We start from the raw sequence: 20084 nt of genomic DNA, 5'->3' as shown, positions 1-20084 counted from the left end.
GGATATTCATACAAAAAATTGTCATTTATTTCAATTCAATTTATTTTCACTTTGTTTGAATATTGTAATGTCGACACAAATATCAGAACAGCTATTCACTCAAATTAAAAAAAAATTTGAAGCCAAAATCATTCATTCGTTTTGTATATGAATAATTCATAAGCCGTTTTGAATGCATTCATGCAGCCCTCTAATACATACGTATACAAGTACGAATCATTACATACATACATGCTTCTAGTATACGTTCCTCTAATTATTGAGAGCAATTTGTTGTGGAGCAGTCATTGCAATGTAATTTTCCGCACCGCACACGAACCCACGCACTCATAATAACGGTAACTACCTGTGAGCATGTGCGTGTTATCCATACGCCGCGTTGACACTGAAGTCGGGCTCTGGCAATGACGGCGTCTTAAATTCATAAATTTTTACGTATATACATATGTTTTTACTTGTGTATAACAGGTGTCATTAAGTATTAAACCAATTATTTCTCCACTAAAGAATATAAAATTCACAAAAAACAAAAAAATACAAGAAACAACTTCAAACAATTAACTTAGTTAAGGTTTATTAAAACAAATGAAATCAACTATAAAATAAGAAAATAAAAAAAATCTTAGTACCGCCAAATTCTAAATATGTATGCTACGCCCGTACTGCTTTGTTGAACTTGAAATGACACGAAAGTCATCAACGGCGCAGACGCAATTAAGCGCAGCACAACGGAGTAATTTATCAATGTTGAGCCACCTCTGACGACAGGTTCGGTGGTATAGGTTCCGCAAATCGCACCGGCGATTTCAACTAAAAGATATTTTTTTTTTAACTTTTCTGCCACAGCGCGGATACGTTTACTTTTTTTTGTTCTCAAATAACTGGTTACTGACTTAGTGGTTTTTGTTTTTTTTTTGTTGATGAACTAAAAGCGAAATTTTTAGAAATTACGTCATTTTGCAAATTGATCCGTCCATGTTGAAGTTGGAATGAATATTTTGCAATAAAAGTTTGCCAAAAAATCTCGATTGACTGAAAGATACATATGTATGTATGTATATTCGAAGGTGCAAATGAATATACAATAAAACATAATATCTACTCATAGTAATTACATATGTACATGTGGTGAGGGGTAAATATATAGGAACGTTTAAGCTATTTTTCTGTTGTTTATTATTAATTTTTTTATAAAAGTAGGTATAGCTCACTATCTAACAAAACTCATGTAAGTCAATTTCAAAGTTTGCACAAGATTTATAAAAATTTACAAATTATGCCAAATGTCCATCAAGATTTCAAACTTTTCGTTCAGAAATTAAAAAAAAAATTTCACTGGTATGCAGTTTTTTAGCTCATAAAATTTTGGTATGTATATAAAATACTGTGGATTTTTGGCAATTTTTATTTGTTAACGCATTTGTTACGCATTTTTCCATACAAAGTATTTTCGATATTTTTTTTATGTGGCAAAAATTAACGAAACCGCAAAAAAATCTGCGTTTGCTGACTTTTGTTCTACAATTTCCATAGGTATTCTATCGAAATTCGCAATAAAATTTAAATATTTGTAAAAACCAGTTTTCAACACGTTGCTAGATATATCTCATCATAAGTTATCAAATTACAAAAAATTATTGACTCTCACAAAATAAACCATTTCGTCATAAAGAAAAAATATTTAAAAAATAGTTATTGAAAAACGTAAATTTTTTAACCATTTTTTTTTTTTATAGAGAATTAAACAAGGGTTACAATGGTGTAATTTTAAATCCCAAATTTACTGGTCTTCACTATGCAAATCAACTTCAAATAGTTCAACTGTTAGTAGCTAAGTTAGTTTCAGGACAATTATGACCATCTTGACCACATATAAAAATGTTAAGTCCGTTTCTTTAGCTTTAAAACGACGTTCAGATGAAGTCTTTACGATGTGCAGAACACGAGATATAACGATTTGAAGAATTACATGATTAGTCAGAATTACGAAAAAATCAAGGGCTCGAATCGTCACATACGATATCGTACTACTCGTCACGTAAAAACACAATTTTCGGATTATGACACACGCGAACGTACTCTTTGTCCCACTCAGCTTAAACTGCCTGTCGTATCTCGTAATTTTCTTTCGTATCGTTTTCGATCCGTGAACGGATGTTACGATTCGAGGCCAGACTTTGACAGATCATCACTCCGAAAAAAAAATTCCTCGAATACGTGTTAACTTATTTCATGTACAGAACCCATAAAAAATATAAAGCGAATCGAAAGTGTGACACTAAATTTGATGTCCGATATGAAAATGAATATATCTGTGCTACCACGGGAAACTTGATACCGCCGTCTCGACATACAAATGCAACGCGAAGTTGGAGCAGGGTTCCACATTGGCCCCAATCAAGGACCGCAACTCAACCCTAATCGGAACAATAATCTCGGAGATTTTTTCTTTCATAAAATATTCTATCGTTCGCCTTCTTTATTTTCGTCACATGTACTACTTAATTCTTAAATTAATTGTCATCTGCTCAAATCAGTTAAAGGAATTTTAAGCTTAACTTTTTTTTTTTTGAGCTAAGTATGACTGGTTTTTCTGGAAGGTAAACATATACAAAATAAAGAAAATAAATAACTCAATGCGATTAACAGACAACGAATAATTCACAGAAATTTATGTACTGGCCACCTACAAACAAGCTTGTTCGCAGCAAGTATGTATGGACATATCAGTGTACATATGTATGTACATATGTAATAAATATGTACGTGCGAAGGTAGTAAACATCGCTTTCGGCCAAGAAAGCTGCTTGGAAATTTCTATCTTTATTGTTATTACTACAGTTTGTCATACTTTTATTTGCTTGTTGTTGTGTTTTTCTTTTAATGAAATTATATTTTTTTTAACTGATGTTACGGTTAACACGTCTCTTACCAGCTTCGCAGAAGTTTGCCTTTACGTCCGCAAATTTGCGTTTTTTACCTACACGTCGTCAATATTTATTGTTTGTAGGTTTTTGTGTGACCGGTGATATCATAATCGAGTTTGGTACGCAAACTTATAATACAAATATGAAAATATGCATAGCTACATACATACATACATACCTTTGTACATAAATACAAATGTACACATCGTCGCCTGGGTAAAAGATTGTCGTATGTTACGCACGTACGTATGACGCTTACGACAATCTCTTACCCAGGCGACGACATGTATATCAACTTTTTTTTTTAACTATTTTTAAGTTTAATTGATGTAAATAAAATAACAAGTATTTGTTTTGTTTATGTATACATATGCATAAATATATACATACACTGCCGGAACAAAGTATTGGCACAGCAAATTTTTCACAATATGTATATGCAATAATTTTCATTCTAATATTTTCCCGCTAATTTTGTATAAAAATATGGTTCATTCTACAACAAAAAAACATAAAAGTATAATTCCTAAACTTTGTGTAAAACTAGCGAAAATTCAGCAAATTTTTCAACAGAAAATTTTCAACTTTTTAATCAGATTTTTTAGAATTTTTTTGAGTATGCAGATTTGTAGCCCAATGAATTTTATTATGATAAAGTGCAAGTTTAATGTAGCTAGGAATAACCATTGACTTTTGGAAATTTTTTTTCACGCAGTATCTTCCATACAAAAAATTTGTTTCGAAAATACTTTATATGGAAAAATGTAAAACACCTCCAACAGAAAAAATTCTCAAAAATCAACGCGATTTTTGACTAACTCCGAACTTGCATTTTTTACTAGAATTTAATGGGCTGCAAAACTGCATATTAGAATAAAAATTGTTGCATATATTGTGAAAAATTTGCTGTGCCAATACTTTGTTCCGTCAGTGTATATGTATATGTATGCATGTAGAAGTGTTCTCGTTATACATATTTACATCTTCATACATACGTACGTGCATATGTATGTGTGTATTGAATTAGCGACTGAATTTTTAACAACAAATTCAAGTATATACAATTAAATTATGAAATTTTATTCACTTTTACTCTCTCTCTCGCTGAGTCGCTATTTCGCTCTCCTGAATAAATAAAATAATTTGTTTACCTTGACGATAATTTATTTCTTTATGATGCAGTCCGTATATATGTATGGGTGGTCTTTAAAAATATAAACATCATATTTTTTTCTACGTACAAAATAAAGAAATTTTAAACAATATTTTTGGGGTCGCTACAAAAAAAAATTGACTTTTTTATCACAAAAGTTCAAAAAAAATTTTGACTTTCACCAGTAATAACTTAGCGAGTTTATGTATATATAAGAATAAATTTCAATAATATATCAAATTTATAAGATTTCAATAAATTTTTAATTTTTCAAACCCTGCTAGCGACCCCTAAAATATTGTTTAAGAATTTGAAATTTTGTTTAAAATTTTGAAATTTTCCTGGATGTGTTTATTTTGTAGTTTCAATAATGCTTTGTCAAAAATTACAGATTTCAATTAAAATTTTTTTTTCCAAATTTTTTGTTTTTTTATTAAAATTTTTTCAAACTATGGTAGCGACCCTTAAAAATTTGTTCAAAATTTTCGGCAATGTCTTTATTTTGTGTAGAACAAAATAAAGCGTTGCCCGATACAAAATTTAGATATTGGTATTTTTTAATAACCACCCTAATACACATATATTATGTACATACATAGGTACATACATTCATACAAATGTAACTACTAAAAAGTTTGTTTTTTTATCTTTGTGTTTGTGTTAATAGTTATTATACTCATGAAATGCTCTTATCAATGACCTGTTAAATTTATAAATAAGTGAATACATCATCACAAAATTAAACGTTATCAGCAATTTAGCGCAAAAAGAAAATATAATAACAAAATTCCGTTTTAGCAAATTCGCATGAATATTTCTTGAAACAGCTGATTAAACTCGGCACTAATAATACAGGAACAATAATAAAATAAAATTTTTGGGAGGTGAGACTTTACTGTGGGTGTTTTCTCGACAAATTTCAGCAAATGTTGCTTTAGCCTTTGATGGGTGGTAAATCTACATACATATTTATGTATATCTGTGGACATTGGAAAGAACAACTAAAGTCTATCTGCACGGACAAACAAAATAGCAAATGTATGTCTATAAAAGTTTCGTAGTGCAGTCGGCGTAAAACTGTAAGTCCCTAACCATTTTGTGGTAACATCGAGAAGGCGCACGCCACAAATCGGAGGAGAAGCGCGGCCAAACACTGACATGTTGTGTAAGCGCCAATCGATTAATATTAGATATTTATGGCGTTTTCTTTTCTGTTGCCTTATTATTGCCCTCTAAATAGAATTTATGCGAAGAGGGCACTCAGAGAAGGCAAAATTTTTTGGTAGAAAAAAAAATCCTATTAGACTTCACAGTGCATACGCGTAATTGTACAGTTACTGTACATTTGTAACTTTCCGTCCATATACAAGCAAATATTCACACTTTTTACTGTACCTATATATTCACGAGGTTTAGGTGCCGGGCGACTTGGTAACAAGATTTGGTTTAAATGCACTCATTGCTTTTGAATTTACATTGCGCAGGGGCGTCACTGCTAAGTATTGGTAGTGGCGGTGGCGGTGCCGGAGATGCAACTGGTGCAAAACCATATATGGCGATCGAATAATTGGCGACAGCGAAGTTTTATTCCAGTATATATACATGCATATGGCTGGTGTTTTTTTATTTTTTATTAGCGATTGACGTTCCGCGTGGGATTTCCTTGGAAGTAGTTTGACATTTACTGGTTTTTTATATAAAATTAAATAAATTGAGATCAGCAGTACGCTCTACTCTATTATTAAGGTTTACGATCAGATAAATGGTAAAATAAAAATAAAAAAATGTGTTTTGATCACTTACACACTACATGTCGGAGTAGTTAGGGGGGAAAAGCGCTCACCATCGAGACTCAGAAAGGAGAAAGTTTCAGCTGTACTTTTTATCTACATATGTCTGTATGCTTAAAAGGTTAGAAATACCTGTTAATTTCAAATTCATCTATTACACCGTGCGACAAAAATCAAAATTTTTTAAAAGATACGTACAAATCAATATATTCACAAAACTAGAAGTCGCATATAGTATAACTGCATTTTTAATTTTTCTCTCTGACGTCAGGATTTTTTTTTAAAGGACTTTGAAATTTTTGAGATATGATTGAATTAAAATATTATTTAAAAGATTTGGTGCATTGTAGAGTAACAATATGGTTGTCGTTAAAAGGAAAAATTCTGTAGAAATAAAAAAAAAAATTACTTTTTTGGTGCGTCAGGACGAATAAGTGTTGAAAATGTCCTTTTAGAACCTTTTCGTAGAATATCCTTGGAAATTTCCAATATTTACTTTAAAAAAATATATATCAAGGACTAATATGTAAACTAGCACATCCTCGAATTTCGCCCTTCTACCTTTTTTTGTTTCAGATAAAAAAAATTTTACACTTCTCTTATAAGATATTGATAGTTGCAATATACATAAATGAAGGTACTGGAGATGGGCCATCCTCAGTGAGAACAAAAAATGACAAGCAAATACGAAAATTCGTTCCTAAATATGTACATCATACTTAGGGTGACCATATTAACCAACGTTAAATAAAGGACATTTTTTTCAAAATGATTTGGGAATACATACATACAGCTTGTATGATAAAAGCACTTTCCCATATCGTAATTTAACTCAAATATTTACCAGTTAATTAACCGATTTCGAAAAAAATGAAGCCAAATCCTTTTCAAGGACTTTGCCATCCTTTGCTACAAAAACCAGCACACAGAGGTACAAAATTGGTATTTAATATTCATAATTCTTCGGAGCCTTGATTTTTCAACCACTTTTTACTAAAAACTAAAAAAAAATATATATATTTATTTTGGTGAACATTTTTTTATATCATTTCAAACATTCTTTTTTTTGTGTAATTTTTTCGTTTTAAAAGAACCATACAATTGTTTTCACCTAGTTTTTGTTATGTAACATTTATTAACTGAAACAGGAGAATACATTTTCTTCAAAATTGCCACTTGCATTTTGCACCAAAAAATTTATTATAATCAAATAAAAATTCGCAAATTAGACCCAACTCTGTCTGTGTTTAAAAATTTACCTCTGAAAAATGCAGAGCTGATTTAAAGGACAGTTTAAGAAATAAAGGACAAAAGGCGTCCTTTATTTTGAAAAAAATTATAAAGGACAGGGGAAAAAATAATGGGCTGTCCTTTAAAATAAACGACGGATGGTCACCGTAATCATACTCCTACCCATTTGGAAGCATCAACAGTCAAAAAAAATAAAGATAAATTCTTATCTAAAAAAAGAGAAGCGTTGCACTGAATAAATCGCACTTGCAAGAGGCTATGTGGCGAATAAAATTCAACTTTTCTAGCAAATTATTTTGTTCTTAATTAAATAACAAAAATAAAACTTAAGTTAGTAATAGCACTCACGAAATTCGTTCTTAGTATAAAACATGTAATATAATTAGTTTATGGTAAATTTTTATGCTTCGCTAAATGGCACATAACATTGTCTTCTCATTTTTTCAGTGGCAACAAGCCGAGGACATCGATCAGAAAAAGGAAATTCGTTCACATTTATATAAACTACGTGAATCGCGTTTACGTGACTTATACCAGGGCGACATCATGGCTGGCAACTTCGCTAAAGATCCTTTGAATCCTTCGCACGGTGATTCGTTGGTAGGTCAAAATTTTCAAAGTTTGAAATCGAAAGAAGTGCGGGATTCAGTTAGTCCCACACAAGATTTGAAGTTCCACTCAATGACTCTCAATCATCCCAATACAACGGGATGGGATGTGCAAACCTCATCAGAGGTGAGTCCAGATGGTCGCGCATACCGCACTGAAACCTTAGCTACTACAGATGGTAAGTCTCTCTCTTTCCCGTTTAAATCGTGTTACATATCTTTCAATTAATAATAAATCATACTTCTTTTACAAATCTTTTTTTAAAACCCATGCATGCCATTCTACATATGTACATACATTGGTATATACACATACAACATAAAACCTCATGTAATCGTTTGTTTACAGGCGTCGAGAAGATCAATGGCGGCACCGCTGAATTTCGTGGTCGTAATGAACAGCGTGCCAGCGCTTCTCATCAAGGTGATGATAAGAATTTCGTCAAGAAGGCATCGGAAAGCTCAGATACTCACTTACAAGAGCGCGTCGTAGTTGGTGATGAAAATTCTGGCCGAACCGAAATGAAGATGAGTTCGACGACAACTTCGTCCTCCTCTAATGTAACCTCTTCGTCTTCTACTGTGGAATATGGCGGTGGCGAGCCAATCGATCCGGCCAAGTACCTTGTGGATAAGACTAGTCGCCAGCACCCGGATCAACATCATCAATACATTCAGCAGCAACAACAACGCCAGCAACAGTTGCAGCAAGAGGAGTTCGAACAAACCAAGCTATATCAGCAGCAACAGCATGAGAAACGCATCCAGCAGCAACAGCAGGAGCAACGTCAATTTAGCGAGGAGATCAATCGCAGTCGGCAAGAGTCCTCCACCAGTCGCAATGTGGAGACTCAACAGAAGACGGAGCAAAATAGGCGCGTAGTAGACGTGGATAAGGCATCACCGGAATATCAACAGCATGTCCAGTATCTTATGTCACAGCCTGGTGAGATCATTTCAAACACGGTAGAGTATCCGAAGCCGAACGTTAAGATGATCACGACCGTTAAGCGTTTGCCGGACGGCACCATTGTAAAGAACAAACGTTACGAAACGGAAGAGTTGCAGCCTGCAGTTGAGAGCCAACGTCAACGTACTACGTCTACAACGAGCCAGAACAGTACTCAACACAAAAGCCAGCAACAGCGACGAGAACAAACCGAAGATAATATTTATGCCACCCAGCCTAGTAACACACCCAGGCGACCTGAACAGGATGTCGTCGATAATGCGGAGCCATACGCCCGAGTACCAAACCAACAACATTTGGTAGAATCACGTGCCACTGATGAGGCTACTAATGTCGAAACAAAATTTTCATCAGTGAAGAAATCTAGCCGTCGATTCTCAACTGAGACCACCTCTGAAACAGTTGAAGAGTTCTCAGACCAGCCACCTTCAACGCAAGCGCCTGGTATTCGCGGTAAACCAAGCAGCCGTTCGCCCACACGAGACTTTTCAACTCATGGGTTTCCATCAGTAAAGTCGAATAGACCCACTCAGGAATATCCCACTGAACGACCGCATGGCGCCCCACAATCGCAAACACCAGATTTTAGCACACATGGGTTTCCTTCCGTAAGGCCAAATAAACCTACCCAGCAGTATGCAAGTGAAAGACCACGTCCTGCCGATGTGGAACATCTTACCCAACAGCAGCCCGGTGCTCAGGTGCCACATGGCTTTCCTGCAGTGAGACCAAATTCCAACATTACTACCACTAAAGATGGAGATATAATAATCGTTAGTTCAGAATCTACACGCAGCTCAAAGTATAAGACCAATGCGGAGCGCATTATCGAAACAGAGGTTGTGGTTGATGGTGATACCAGTGGTCATCCGCAAAGGCTTACACATCCAGAGCCAGCTGCACATCCTGGCCGTGGGTTTCCCGCTGTAAAGGAAACTTCACCTGGCGCCTCTAGCCCACGCAGACCACAGCCCGGTGAAGATTTTACTACTCACGGCTTTCCATCAGTTAGATCTCCAACAAATAGTTCCCCAGCTGCTAAACCGAACTCAGTGCAACCTGTGCCGTCTGGCGTTGTCAACCAAGATGGCAACGTTACTGTAGTTAGTTCTGAAACAAAGAAAACAATAAAGCATAATACGAACCGGGAACACATTATCGAAACAGAAATTCTAGGTGAAAGTGACCACCACTACTCGCCGGCAGGATTACGCCAACCGGACAAAATTACATTCCCTCCCACTCCCCAACCTTCAGATTTTAGCACACATGGTTTTCCTTCGGTAAGGGACTCTGCTCCCACTAATGATGCATATCGCCGCCAAGGTACACCAACTCGCGATCATCCGAGCAGTCCACGCAAGCCTAAACCGTCTGAAGATTTCTCCACACACGGCTTTCCATCTGTAAAGGACTCTACACCGGCAAGAGGGAGTACACCCTCTCGTGACTATCCGAGCAGTCCGCGTCAGCATCATCCCTCAGAGGATTTTTCAACTCATGGTTTCCCATCTGTAAGAACACCCAGCAAAACCGCACCAGATTATTCAACACCGAGTGGTGGCTTCCCCTCCACCAGAGATACCAATGCTCCTAGGTTGACGCCAACTCAGCCGAGGTCAACACCTACAAAAACATCTACAACCACAACAGATTCATCACAACGTCTGATTTCAAAGGAGAGGGATGTAGATGCTTCACATCGCGCTTTTGCTGCTTCTCTTCGTTGTTCGTCACCGGTGGATAGCATAGATCATCATCGCAGCTCGCCTCGTTCCAGTGTATCATCGACTAGAACATTTAGACGTGACGGACGTGAGGGATCGCACGACAGCGAAACCAGCCGCATCAGTTCGGGTACAGTTACGCGTACGTCGCCAAGTAAGAGTGTTGGTAAAACTGTCGTTACAAAGCAAACTGTTGTTAAAAATCGTAACGTGAATGGTTCTAACGATACAATTGATTTAACACCGCAGCGCCCCACAAAGTCACCTTCTCCAACGAAGAGCGTAACCACGACCACCACCACACGCACCACGACAACTAGAAAGAGTCCGGGGGAAGTGCCAAAACCAGGTACGAAATAAGTTATAGAAAGCACATTACAACTAAATGGCAGTCTATCCTTCAGATAATCAAAAATCTAAGCCAGCCGAAAACACATTTCCTATAATTAACGAACCACTAACCATCACAAAAACCCACTTTACCGCAAATGACGCCAGCTTCCTCGGAAACGAGGTGGTGGAGAAGCCATGCATAAAAAAACACTTTTATAAACTTGGTCCGTCCGACAGCGCAACACATAATGTTGACGGTAAGAAGTTATAACAAACAAAATTTGCTTGCCAAAACCGCAAATAGCACAACAACACAAATTTTTAATACACTGGAAAACCAACCTCACTTACAAATCCAGATCTTTGAAAAGACCATAACATGACATATGAAAAAAATAAAAGACATTAAAGGTCACTGTCCCGATGAAACCGAATTTCGCAAAACAAAAACCGAAATTTAAAACAAACTTACAGAACACTGAGGAACTCAACAAAGTGCTTAGACAGAAATTATATATATTAAACTTATACTACTAAAGCATGCGACTTCTGCGACTATATACATATTGCAAGCAAAGGTTGCATAGTAAGCTTTTATTAACCCCCTAAGCTAAAAGTAGTGTTAACAAAGCAATAACCTTCATAAATACTTGTAAAGTAGTTTGGAATATCTGACTAATACCATGTAATCGTATCGTATTCACTGTCAAGGTGATTAATACTTCATTCGGTGTAATCTTCAACAGAGAAGTCACCATATTCACCAGCACCCAGTAATCATATACATCGCACTCATCCCAAATCTAAATCCCAAAATCGGGATGTTTTAGAGGATGCTAACCACGAAGAGCCCATACATAATCAGCCACTAAGTTCATCAATAATAGAACCTAAACAACGTAATCGTTCACCGTCAGGACCAAAAAATAGTAGTCCACAAACCATTTGTCAACCATTGAGGAATGAACCCAGTGTTGAGCGTAGGACTGTTGTGAGAGAAAGTACATTCGAAAATACTGATTGGCAGAATACAATTTTAGATTCAGATGAAAATCAAAATCCTGTTAAGGGCGATTTCCCAAAACGTACAGAGCTTACAGACGACAGTGAACATGAAACTCCACATAGAAAGGGATCACCATTCGATACCTCTGATTACCCCGGTAAAAGAGGAGTAATTGGTAAACAACCAATTAATAAAAATAAAACCGAACACGTGACAAAAGTAACCACTCGCGTAGAGAAAACACAGGCTAATGTTGATATTGAAGATACGAAACCTACTTTCGTGCCAAAGAAACCTTTGGATACAACGGGTAAAAAACCAAATGAACCTTTAAATAGAAAGCCGTTCGAGAAACACGGAGCACAGCCTGAAGAAAAAGCGCCAACTGAAAGGAAACCTACGAATATGCCTACTAGTCCGACAAGGCGAACTTCCGATGTTACAAACTCGAAAACCGCATCCACAACATTTAAGACAACACGAAAAGAAAATACTCAACACATTGAGGATGATAGGAAACCGACAAGAAAACCATCTGACACAAATATAACTTCGAAATCTACTCATAGACAAACACCACGGCCAACTGATGACTCAAATCGACCGAATGAGCCCGCGTATGGAAACCGGAATAAAAAAACCCCAATCGATAACAAACAATCAACAGACAGGAGGCCTGAAACTAGTTCCACTAGAAAAATAATAGAAAGCGAAACTTTTAATACTACAATAAAAAGCGAACGCAACGGAGAAACATACTCCATAGAGATTGACGATCAATCTGAAGAGCCAGAGCTTGTAAGACCGGCGAACGAAAAAACGGTTGACAAAAAGAAACCGATTGAAAAAAGGCCTTTAGAAAAAGATTATGTTCGAAATGATCATAGCCCTCATAGGACCACCTCAGACAAAAGCAACTTCTACACCAGTAAGATTACAGTTGACACTGTAAAAACTCGCAAGAGCAATGTTTCGCCAACTAGAAAGCCTGAAGATATCAAAACCACTGAACCCGTGCAGAAAAAGCCCACGAAAGATGAGCCATCAAAACAACCAAAAGGTGCTAAACTAACAAAACCAGCAAATTTTGGCGTTACACATACCTCGCCAGAGTATACAAGACCAGCACCTACAGTTGATAATGAGTCTGAACTAAGCGATGTTGAACACAGTCCAACAGACAAAGGGCCAGCTAGAAAACCAATATTAAACGCTAGCAAGCCTGTACACATTTCTGACGATGAGGATCAAGACCGTATTTTCACGACAACTACAATAAAAACGGTACGCTTAGATGAACCTAAATCGGCAAATCCTATAGTGACCGATGAAACTAGACGAGTTGAAGAACTTTTCAATAAAACCGATCGGACCAAAATAACAAACAATGTTAACGAGGAATTCATAACAATCGAACGGCAGGTGAAAGACAAATTTCCGGTTAATAATATACCTACAAACGATTCAAGCGGGTTAGCACCTAATAGTCCAGATTATTGCAAGCCTACCACTAAAAAACCAATCGAACCGACTAAAACTACCGACAAGCAAAAGCCAACTGAGGAAACTGTAGCAACGAACACAAAAATCTATGAAGAAACTATAAACATCAATTATGAAGAGCGGAAACCCAGCGAAATTGATGACAATGAACCAAAATCAAAACCACTCCTTAAAAAAACAAAACTCGACGATAGTGTTCATCAAGTCATTACTGACACAAATAATTCAATATCTTTTAAGCAACAAACACCCATTGTTCCAGAGAAACTCCGCGAACCATATGAACCTAAAAGTGAAGAAAGGAGCGAACCAGAGCGTGAAAAGCCAATAAAGCGGCAACCAACAGATGCAATCTTGAGTGACGACGACGATCAGATAACATTCGAAACGACTACTACTAAAAAAGATGTTATATTGAAATCCGTAGATGTCGAAAAGACTAAGTTTAGCGAACCGAAAAACAGGGAGCCATCAAAGCCGGTTGTAGGAAAAGGAGCGCCAAGGAAACCTGAAGCTGATCGCAGTCCTACAAGAAAACCAAATGAGCAGATAACTGTAAAAACTACTACCACCAGGACCACTAATATTGTTGAAGGGAAACCTCGTACGGATAACAATCGGCAGCCAGTTGAACCCATTGATGAACCGGTCGATAGAAAATCTACTTTAGATGAAACTAAGCGAGTCGAAGAACTCTTCAAAACAACCAATAAAATTACAAACATCAATAATAATTATAACGAAGAATTTATTGCGATTGAAAGTCAAACTAAGGAGACTCCAGATGGAGCATTCTTCTCCAAAGCACCTGAACCGGAACCTGTCTCCCCAAGCTTTAAGAAAAAGGGCGTTAGCCCCAGAGAAACATTTGAGGATCGTTGTCGTCAAATTCTTGGAATGGAAAATTATGGTGACACCCCAGGCAGTTACAATAAAAAACCAGAAGATGAGTCTGACGAAAAAGCGCCACTTACCGAAAATATCACAAAGTTCGAAGTTAAAATTGAGGATTGTGATGACGATGAGCCCAATTATTTAAACAACATCAAAGAGGCCCTTAAACCGCTTGATAAGCCCAAAACTAACAAACCCAACGATGTTTCCAATGAGGAACTTGTTGAGGAAGTTGAGTGTATTCGCAAAGAGACGGTAGTACCCTTTAAAGACAGTTCTCCGGAAAGGAAAGTCCCTACTGAAGCTACACGTAAATCAACACTGCTGGTTAAGAAAGACATATTGGATGAAGATGAGTGTATTACCAATAAGAGAACATCGAAGGTTGTAAAGAAAGTAACCAAAGGGGAGAAGATTGAATATGAAGAGCCAGAGGAGTCTTCAACGAGTGAATCGGAATCTCCCGAAAAGGAAACGGATGCAGAATCTCAGCCAGATACTGTTGTATCAGAGAGAGAGATGCAATATACCGAAGAATTCCAAATCGAAGAACGCACAGAAAAGAAGCAACCGTTGAAACCCAATAGAAAGCTGCCTGGTCAAAAAACTACATCTCCAAATAGTAGTCCGACTAGGAAGACATCTGAACCTGCAACTGGTGGTAAAAAGTCGCCTTTGAAGCAATCCCCTTCAAGACCGTCTACAGTTACAACAAAAGTAACTGTTGAGTCGAAGCCTAAAACACGCGAGTCGAACACGTCAACTACCAGAACCGTTACCAACACTACGCCAAACTCTAAATCGCCTGAAAATCCGGAGAAACGTGATATTGTTAAAAAAGATAAGCCAATATCACCATCAAAGACGCGGCCCGAACGTGTTCAGAAAATAGATACACCTACAACTGCCGATAAGCCACATAAAAAGCCAAGCAATGAGTCTCCCAATTCACCAATTAAAGATCGGCTACGTTCTTCAACCCGGAATAAGAAACCTTCTATCACGGAGTCCGACTCTTCACCCGAAATGAGTCCAACTCGTCTTACAGAGCGAAGACGTTCGAGTAACATTTCGGTGCACACAGAAATCATTATTGATCACACGGGTCCGAAATCGTCTAAGCCAACCGAAAAGACGCCAGAGAAACACAAGTCCCAGCCCAAGAAAACCGTTCCGGAAGATATAATTTCACCGACAAAACCATTCCGAAGATTCCCCGTCACTGAGCGAAAGGAGTCTGCTCCCGTGCCCAGTGTGTCGCGCAAGGACAAGGACGTAAAGATGACTCGCTCAACCAGCGAGAAAGTTATGAAGGTTACTGAGAAACCAGTGAAGAGAACAGAGGTAGACGCAACAGCACACAGTCCAACACCGAAAACTGATCGAAGACCTAATAAATGTTTTACCACAAAAACCATAAATTTAACTACGACTGACAAGCTAATCAACAGTGAAGATATGGAAAACGTCATCATTGATATACAGCATGCGAAGAGTTCTCGGGAGCCATCACCAGACAAAATTGTGCCAACACCAGTACCGGTACATATAAATACTGGCAAGCCACGTTACCCAGATGTCGTTCAAGAGCCTGAGGATGAGCCACGAAAAAAACCTGTCATCAAAAACATACCGATTTTCGAAGAAGAATCCAATGAATTCATTAACTGCCACATATCGGAGGTGAAAACGGAAAAGATTTCGAAACTGATAGACCTGGAAGAAGATGATATATTAGATAATCCCACAATCGAAGCTCCTCAAAGTCTTGAATACGCATCCATCGATAGACCTGATGATGATTGCCTTTTGAGTGTTCACGAAAAGGTTTCCAAGTTTACACATACAGCTGAAGAAATTAAAAAACCAAAAGCGTCCAGTCCATTCAGCAGAGAATTCGATAAAACGCCTAAGGTGCCAGATAACGATGACTGTTTGTTGACAGTTGATGAAAAGGTTAACAAGTTTATAAAGACAGCAGAAGAGGTGGTGAAGCCAATCACAACTGTAAGGGAGATTGAGCGACCAAGCCTCACCGACTTGGATGAAGAATTGCAGAAGGATGACTGCACTTTGACTGTCTCACAAAAAGTAAATAAATTCTTAAGCACCGCAGAAAAACTGGCACCCACTGTTCCACAAAGGTCACCCGAATTAGTGGCGAAAATTGAACGAACTATTTCGAAACAAAGCGAGCCCGAGTATCCCGAAGATCTTAGTGACGATGAATTAACGCCATTTTCTCAAAATCACACTATCGAAATTGAGAAACGACGCCAGAAAGATATACTCGCTCGGCCAACAGTATTTGAGGGTACCACAAAAGACAACCGAAATGTCGAGTACGTAGAAGAGGAAGTATTTATTGACAGAACTGCTGCTGGGCCCGAAAGTGATGAAGTAATTCCGCACACAAGGGATCATACAACGAAAATTGAATTGAAACGTCAGAAGGACATTTTATCCAGGCCCTCAATTTACGATAAGAACGTTAAACCTAGACCACAATCGCCTAGCAAGAGAGAGCCTGTAGGCTCCTGTAGGCCACAGCATCCAATAACGACCAATGCAAAGCAAACAGTGTACACTACAAAGAAAATTAACTTGCAAGATAATGAAAAAATTGAGCCCAAGAGCGAACGTAAGCCTTCGCATTCGGCAACTAAACCTGAAAATTATAAAAGTCCCACAAAACCTCAAACTTCCACAGTTGCTGTGACCAGGTCTCGTTTTGAAACTTCTGATAAGAAAAACCCGACATCCAAAACCACTATAGAACCAAAAGTTAATAGAGTTCCGCTTTCAAGTACCACTGGGCGTAAACCAGGCACTGATCCGAAGGCGTCTGTGCCTTCAACAACTGCCCGACTGCCATCAACGACAGCATACACGAAATATCCTAATTCAAACAGGCATAAGCCATTGAATGAACCGAACTCAGGGCCACGTAAACAATCCACGGAACCTGATAGCCATTATCCGGAACGTAAACCATCTGCTGGATCTCTATCTAATGTTCATGACTACGAAACTATTGAATCCGAAACAGAGTTTACATCAACAACACGTCGCAGAAGCTCTTCAAAGACAAAAGATTACTTGGAAACCGTACAAACTGAAATCGAAAGGTTTTCTCCGACACAAAAAGAACCCATGCGAAAGATTCCCTCACAGGAAAAACAAAAACCCCAAACTTTCTCACACAGTCCTACCCAAAAAGATACAAGAAGCACCATCACTAAAGTTGCCCAAGTAACCGAACGCACAATTGAGCACAGTTCACCCTCAGATTGTTCTGACATAGAAATCGTTGAAACCGTTCCAGAACGCCCCACACAAGTCAAAACTCCAACTTCTACGCCAACAATTGGTCGCACTCGTATAGCAGCCGATACGGTGGCTGCTCGACGTAATATTTTCGAAAGCAACGCTACACCGAAGGTACAAAGGCCTAGCGGAAGCGACGGTTCATCGTCACCCGTTGGTCGGCGACCCTCTTATATGGATCACACAGTCAGCTCTTTGGAACACATGCGCCGTGATTCCCTAGAAGTAAATAAACACAATTACTCACGCAAGTCCTCGTTCGAATCGGAAAGCAATTACGAACGACGACCAAATGCTGCTGTGAAGTTTGATGTGCCTCAAAAGCCCCAACGTACAGCGAGTATTTCCGAAGACATCGATGTTGAAAGTATTTTCGAATTAGAAGTATTGGAGCGTCTATTAGAGACAGTAACTTCATATGAGCTGCGACGCCGGATCCGGGCACAAATACGTTTGGTTAAGAAAAACATACTCAATACTGAAGTGGTTGACAAAAGGAAAACCGAAACTAAAACATCTAAGTCCATTAGCTCAACTCATAAAACATCTACTTACACATCAAATGTACATCACGAAGAAACTGACACAATTCATGAGGATTTGAAAACGAAGAGGCCATACGAGAGTAAGCCCAGCCCAAAACGTCCGACACCAACAACAAAGAGTGGCCGAGTATCGGAAATCGAAGATATACCAAGAAAATCTCCATACGATCGCAATGAAAGTCCGAAACCATATGGCAAATTTCGTCGAGAAGAAGAAGTTACCACAAAGACTACAACTAATGCTAAAATACAGAACGGTCGCAGCGAAAGCCCTAAACGTCCTACGAAAACAAACCATGAACGGCAACCAAGTCCCGAAACCAAGTCGCCCCAAGGATCCGTAAAAGGGGTACGTCATAGAGCAGATTCATCGATGTCTTCCACACATAAAGAGTTTATAAGAAGCGAGCAGAGAAACTTCTCTGAAGAGACATTTAATAGCTCTCGTTCGGAACGTTTCGAGAAAGAGGAGAGCCGCGAGCGCAGTTATAGTCCTGAATCTAAAAGTCCTACAAGGGACGGCAAACAAAGCCCTGATTATAAAACCAAACCTGCAGCTGGCACACGTACGAAGAGTCCTGAGGCCAGAAAACCATCCTTCCCACGCTCGCCAAGTCCCCAAGGCAGAACACCCAAACAACGTGACGAATTGTACACGATCTCGAAGGTAACGACAGTTAAAACCACACGCTCACCAGAACGAAAATCAAGTAAACCGACCGTTGAAGAAAATGCACCTATTTGGGTAGATCGTAAAAATTTGCTCAAGAGTCCTAGTAGCACACCGCGTACGCCGCGTAAGGCGCCAGCTGTGCCGTCCGCGCGCACTACCGCAACGAAGGCTACAACAAAGACAACGAGTCAACGACAAGCTCAGAACAGAAACTTCGAAGAGGATTCGATCACTTCGAGTTATGGTATTGGGCCGACAGACGAAAATGGTTTGCCGTTATTCGGTATAAAGGCGCTAAAAAAGAAGAAACCAAGCCAACCCTGTGAAGCAACCGAAGGTAAGTGGGAAGCTGGTGGGTAGTAAATAAATAATTTTGAATTATTATTATTATTATTTTTTTTTTAATTTGCGTAGAAGTCACAGGCTATGTTATCGAGGAGAAATATTATTCTGATAACAAAACAAAGCCGAAAGTCGAAAGGAAGGAATACATTTATTCGACAAACGCAGATGAACTCGAGGAAATCAAAAAAACTGTTGAGCAGAGTCGAAAATCATCGCAAAATGATGTGGATGTTATCAGGAAATTCGAGAAAATCGATAAGGATTATGTAAGTTGATTATACGACTTTTTCACATTGCATTATTCACTCTTTTTACGTATCGAATACTCTAAGGTTTTTGAAACACCAGAGGCAATACAGCCAGATTCAGAAGACTTCACCACGTCCAGCAAATATGTGCGCCGCGGTTCCGTGAAAGAGCTGAGTGAGAAATTCGTACGGAAAGAGTCCTCGCAATCGACAACAGAAAAGTCAGGTGGCTATCCAAAAGCCGGATTGATATTGCGCACCAGTCGTGCACCTTCAACAGACCCCAGTGGAGGTAAATGAAAATGTGAAACTTTCGCGCGATGAGCTCCTTCTAATTTGAGTATTGATATTTTTTCTCTTAGATGCATACGAAACTACTACGGAAAAATACACCAGCACATCACGCAGCGGTCATGGCTATCGTTCGACGGAAGCAGACTCGGACGATGAACACAATGTGCAGCTTCGTCAAAAGCAATCGCGACGTATTTTCACTGAGGGCACTGAAGACAACGAAAGCGATCAATGCCATTTGAGTACACGTTCGTCGACCAAGTCTACGCGCTCCTTCCTGAACAGCAGCGGTGAAACTAAAGTGGTAACAAGCGTAGACGATGCGCTGGAGCGTATGCGTAACGCGGACTATGGTGAGTTTTTGAAAAGAAAAAATACATATTCGTGCTTGAAAGAAAGCTAATTGTGATTTCGTCACTGCAGTAGTGGAAGCTGGCGATACTGCTGAGGATAGGGAGGCGCGTTCATTGCTGAATAAATTTTTAGGTGC

At 38.5% G+C, this 20084-nt stretch overlaps 1 protein-coding gene across 1 annotated transcript in view; it reads left to right on the top strand.

Annotated features, from left to right (window-relative positions):
• Window positions 1-20084, top strand: part of LOC118733025 (titin-like) — an 80816-nt gene that overhangs the window by 30859 nt on the left and 29873 nt on the right. Inside the window, exons 3-10 of the mRNA XM_036462184.1 lie at window positions 7569-7908; window positions 8079-10775; window positions 10819-11016; window positions 11506-19044; window positions 19122-19318; window positions 19385-19592; window positions 19663-19947; window positions 20018-20080. Coding sequence (XP_036318077.1) covers window positions 7569-7908; window positions 8079-10775; window positions 10819-11016; window positions 11506-19044; window positions 19122-19318; window positions 19385-19592; window positions 19663-19947; window positions 20018-20080 — 11527 coding nt within the window. The remainder of the gene's footprint in view (window positions 1-7568; window positions 7909-8078; window positions 10776-10818; window positions 11017-11505; window positions 19045-19121; window positions 19319-19384; window positions 19593-19662; window positions 19948-20017; window positions 20081-20084) is intronic.

The sequence above is a fragment of the Rhagoletis pomonella genome, unplaced genomic scaffold (genome assembly GCF_013731165.1).
Source record: "Rhagoletis pomonella isolate Grant_MI unplaced genomic scaffold, Rhpom_1.0 Rhpom_scaffold_00002, whole genome shotgun sequence".
In the NCBI taxonomy this organism is placed as follows: Eukaryota; Metazoa; Arthropoda; class Insecta; order Diptera; family Tephritidae; genus Rhagoletis; species Rhagoletis pomonella.
The sequence above is the reverse complement of the archived record's forward strand: the minus strand, read 5'-3'. Positions and strand labels throughout refer to the sequence as shown.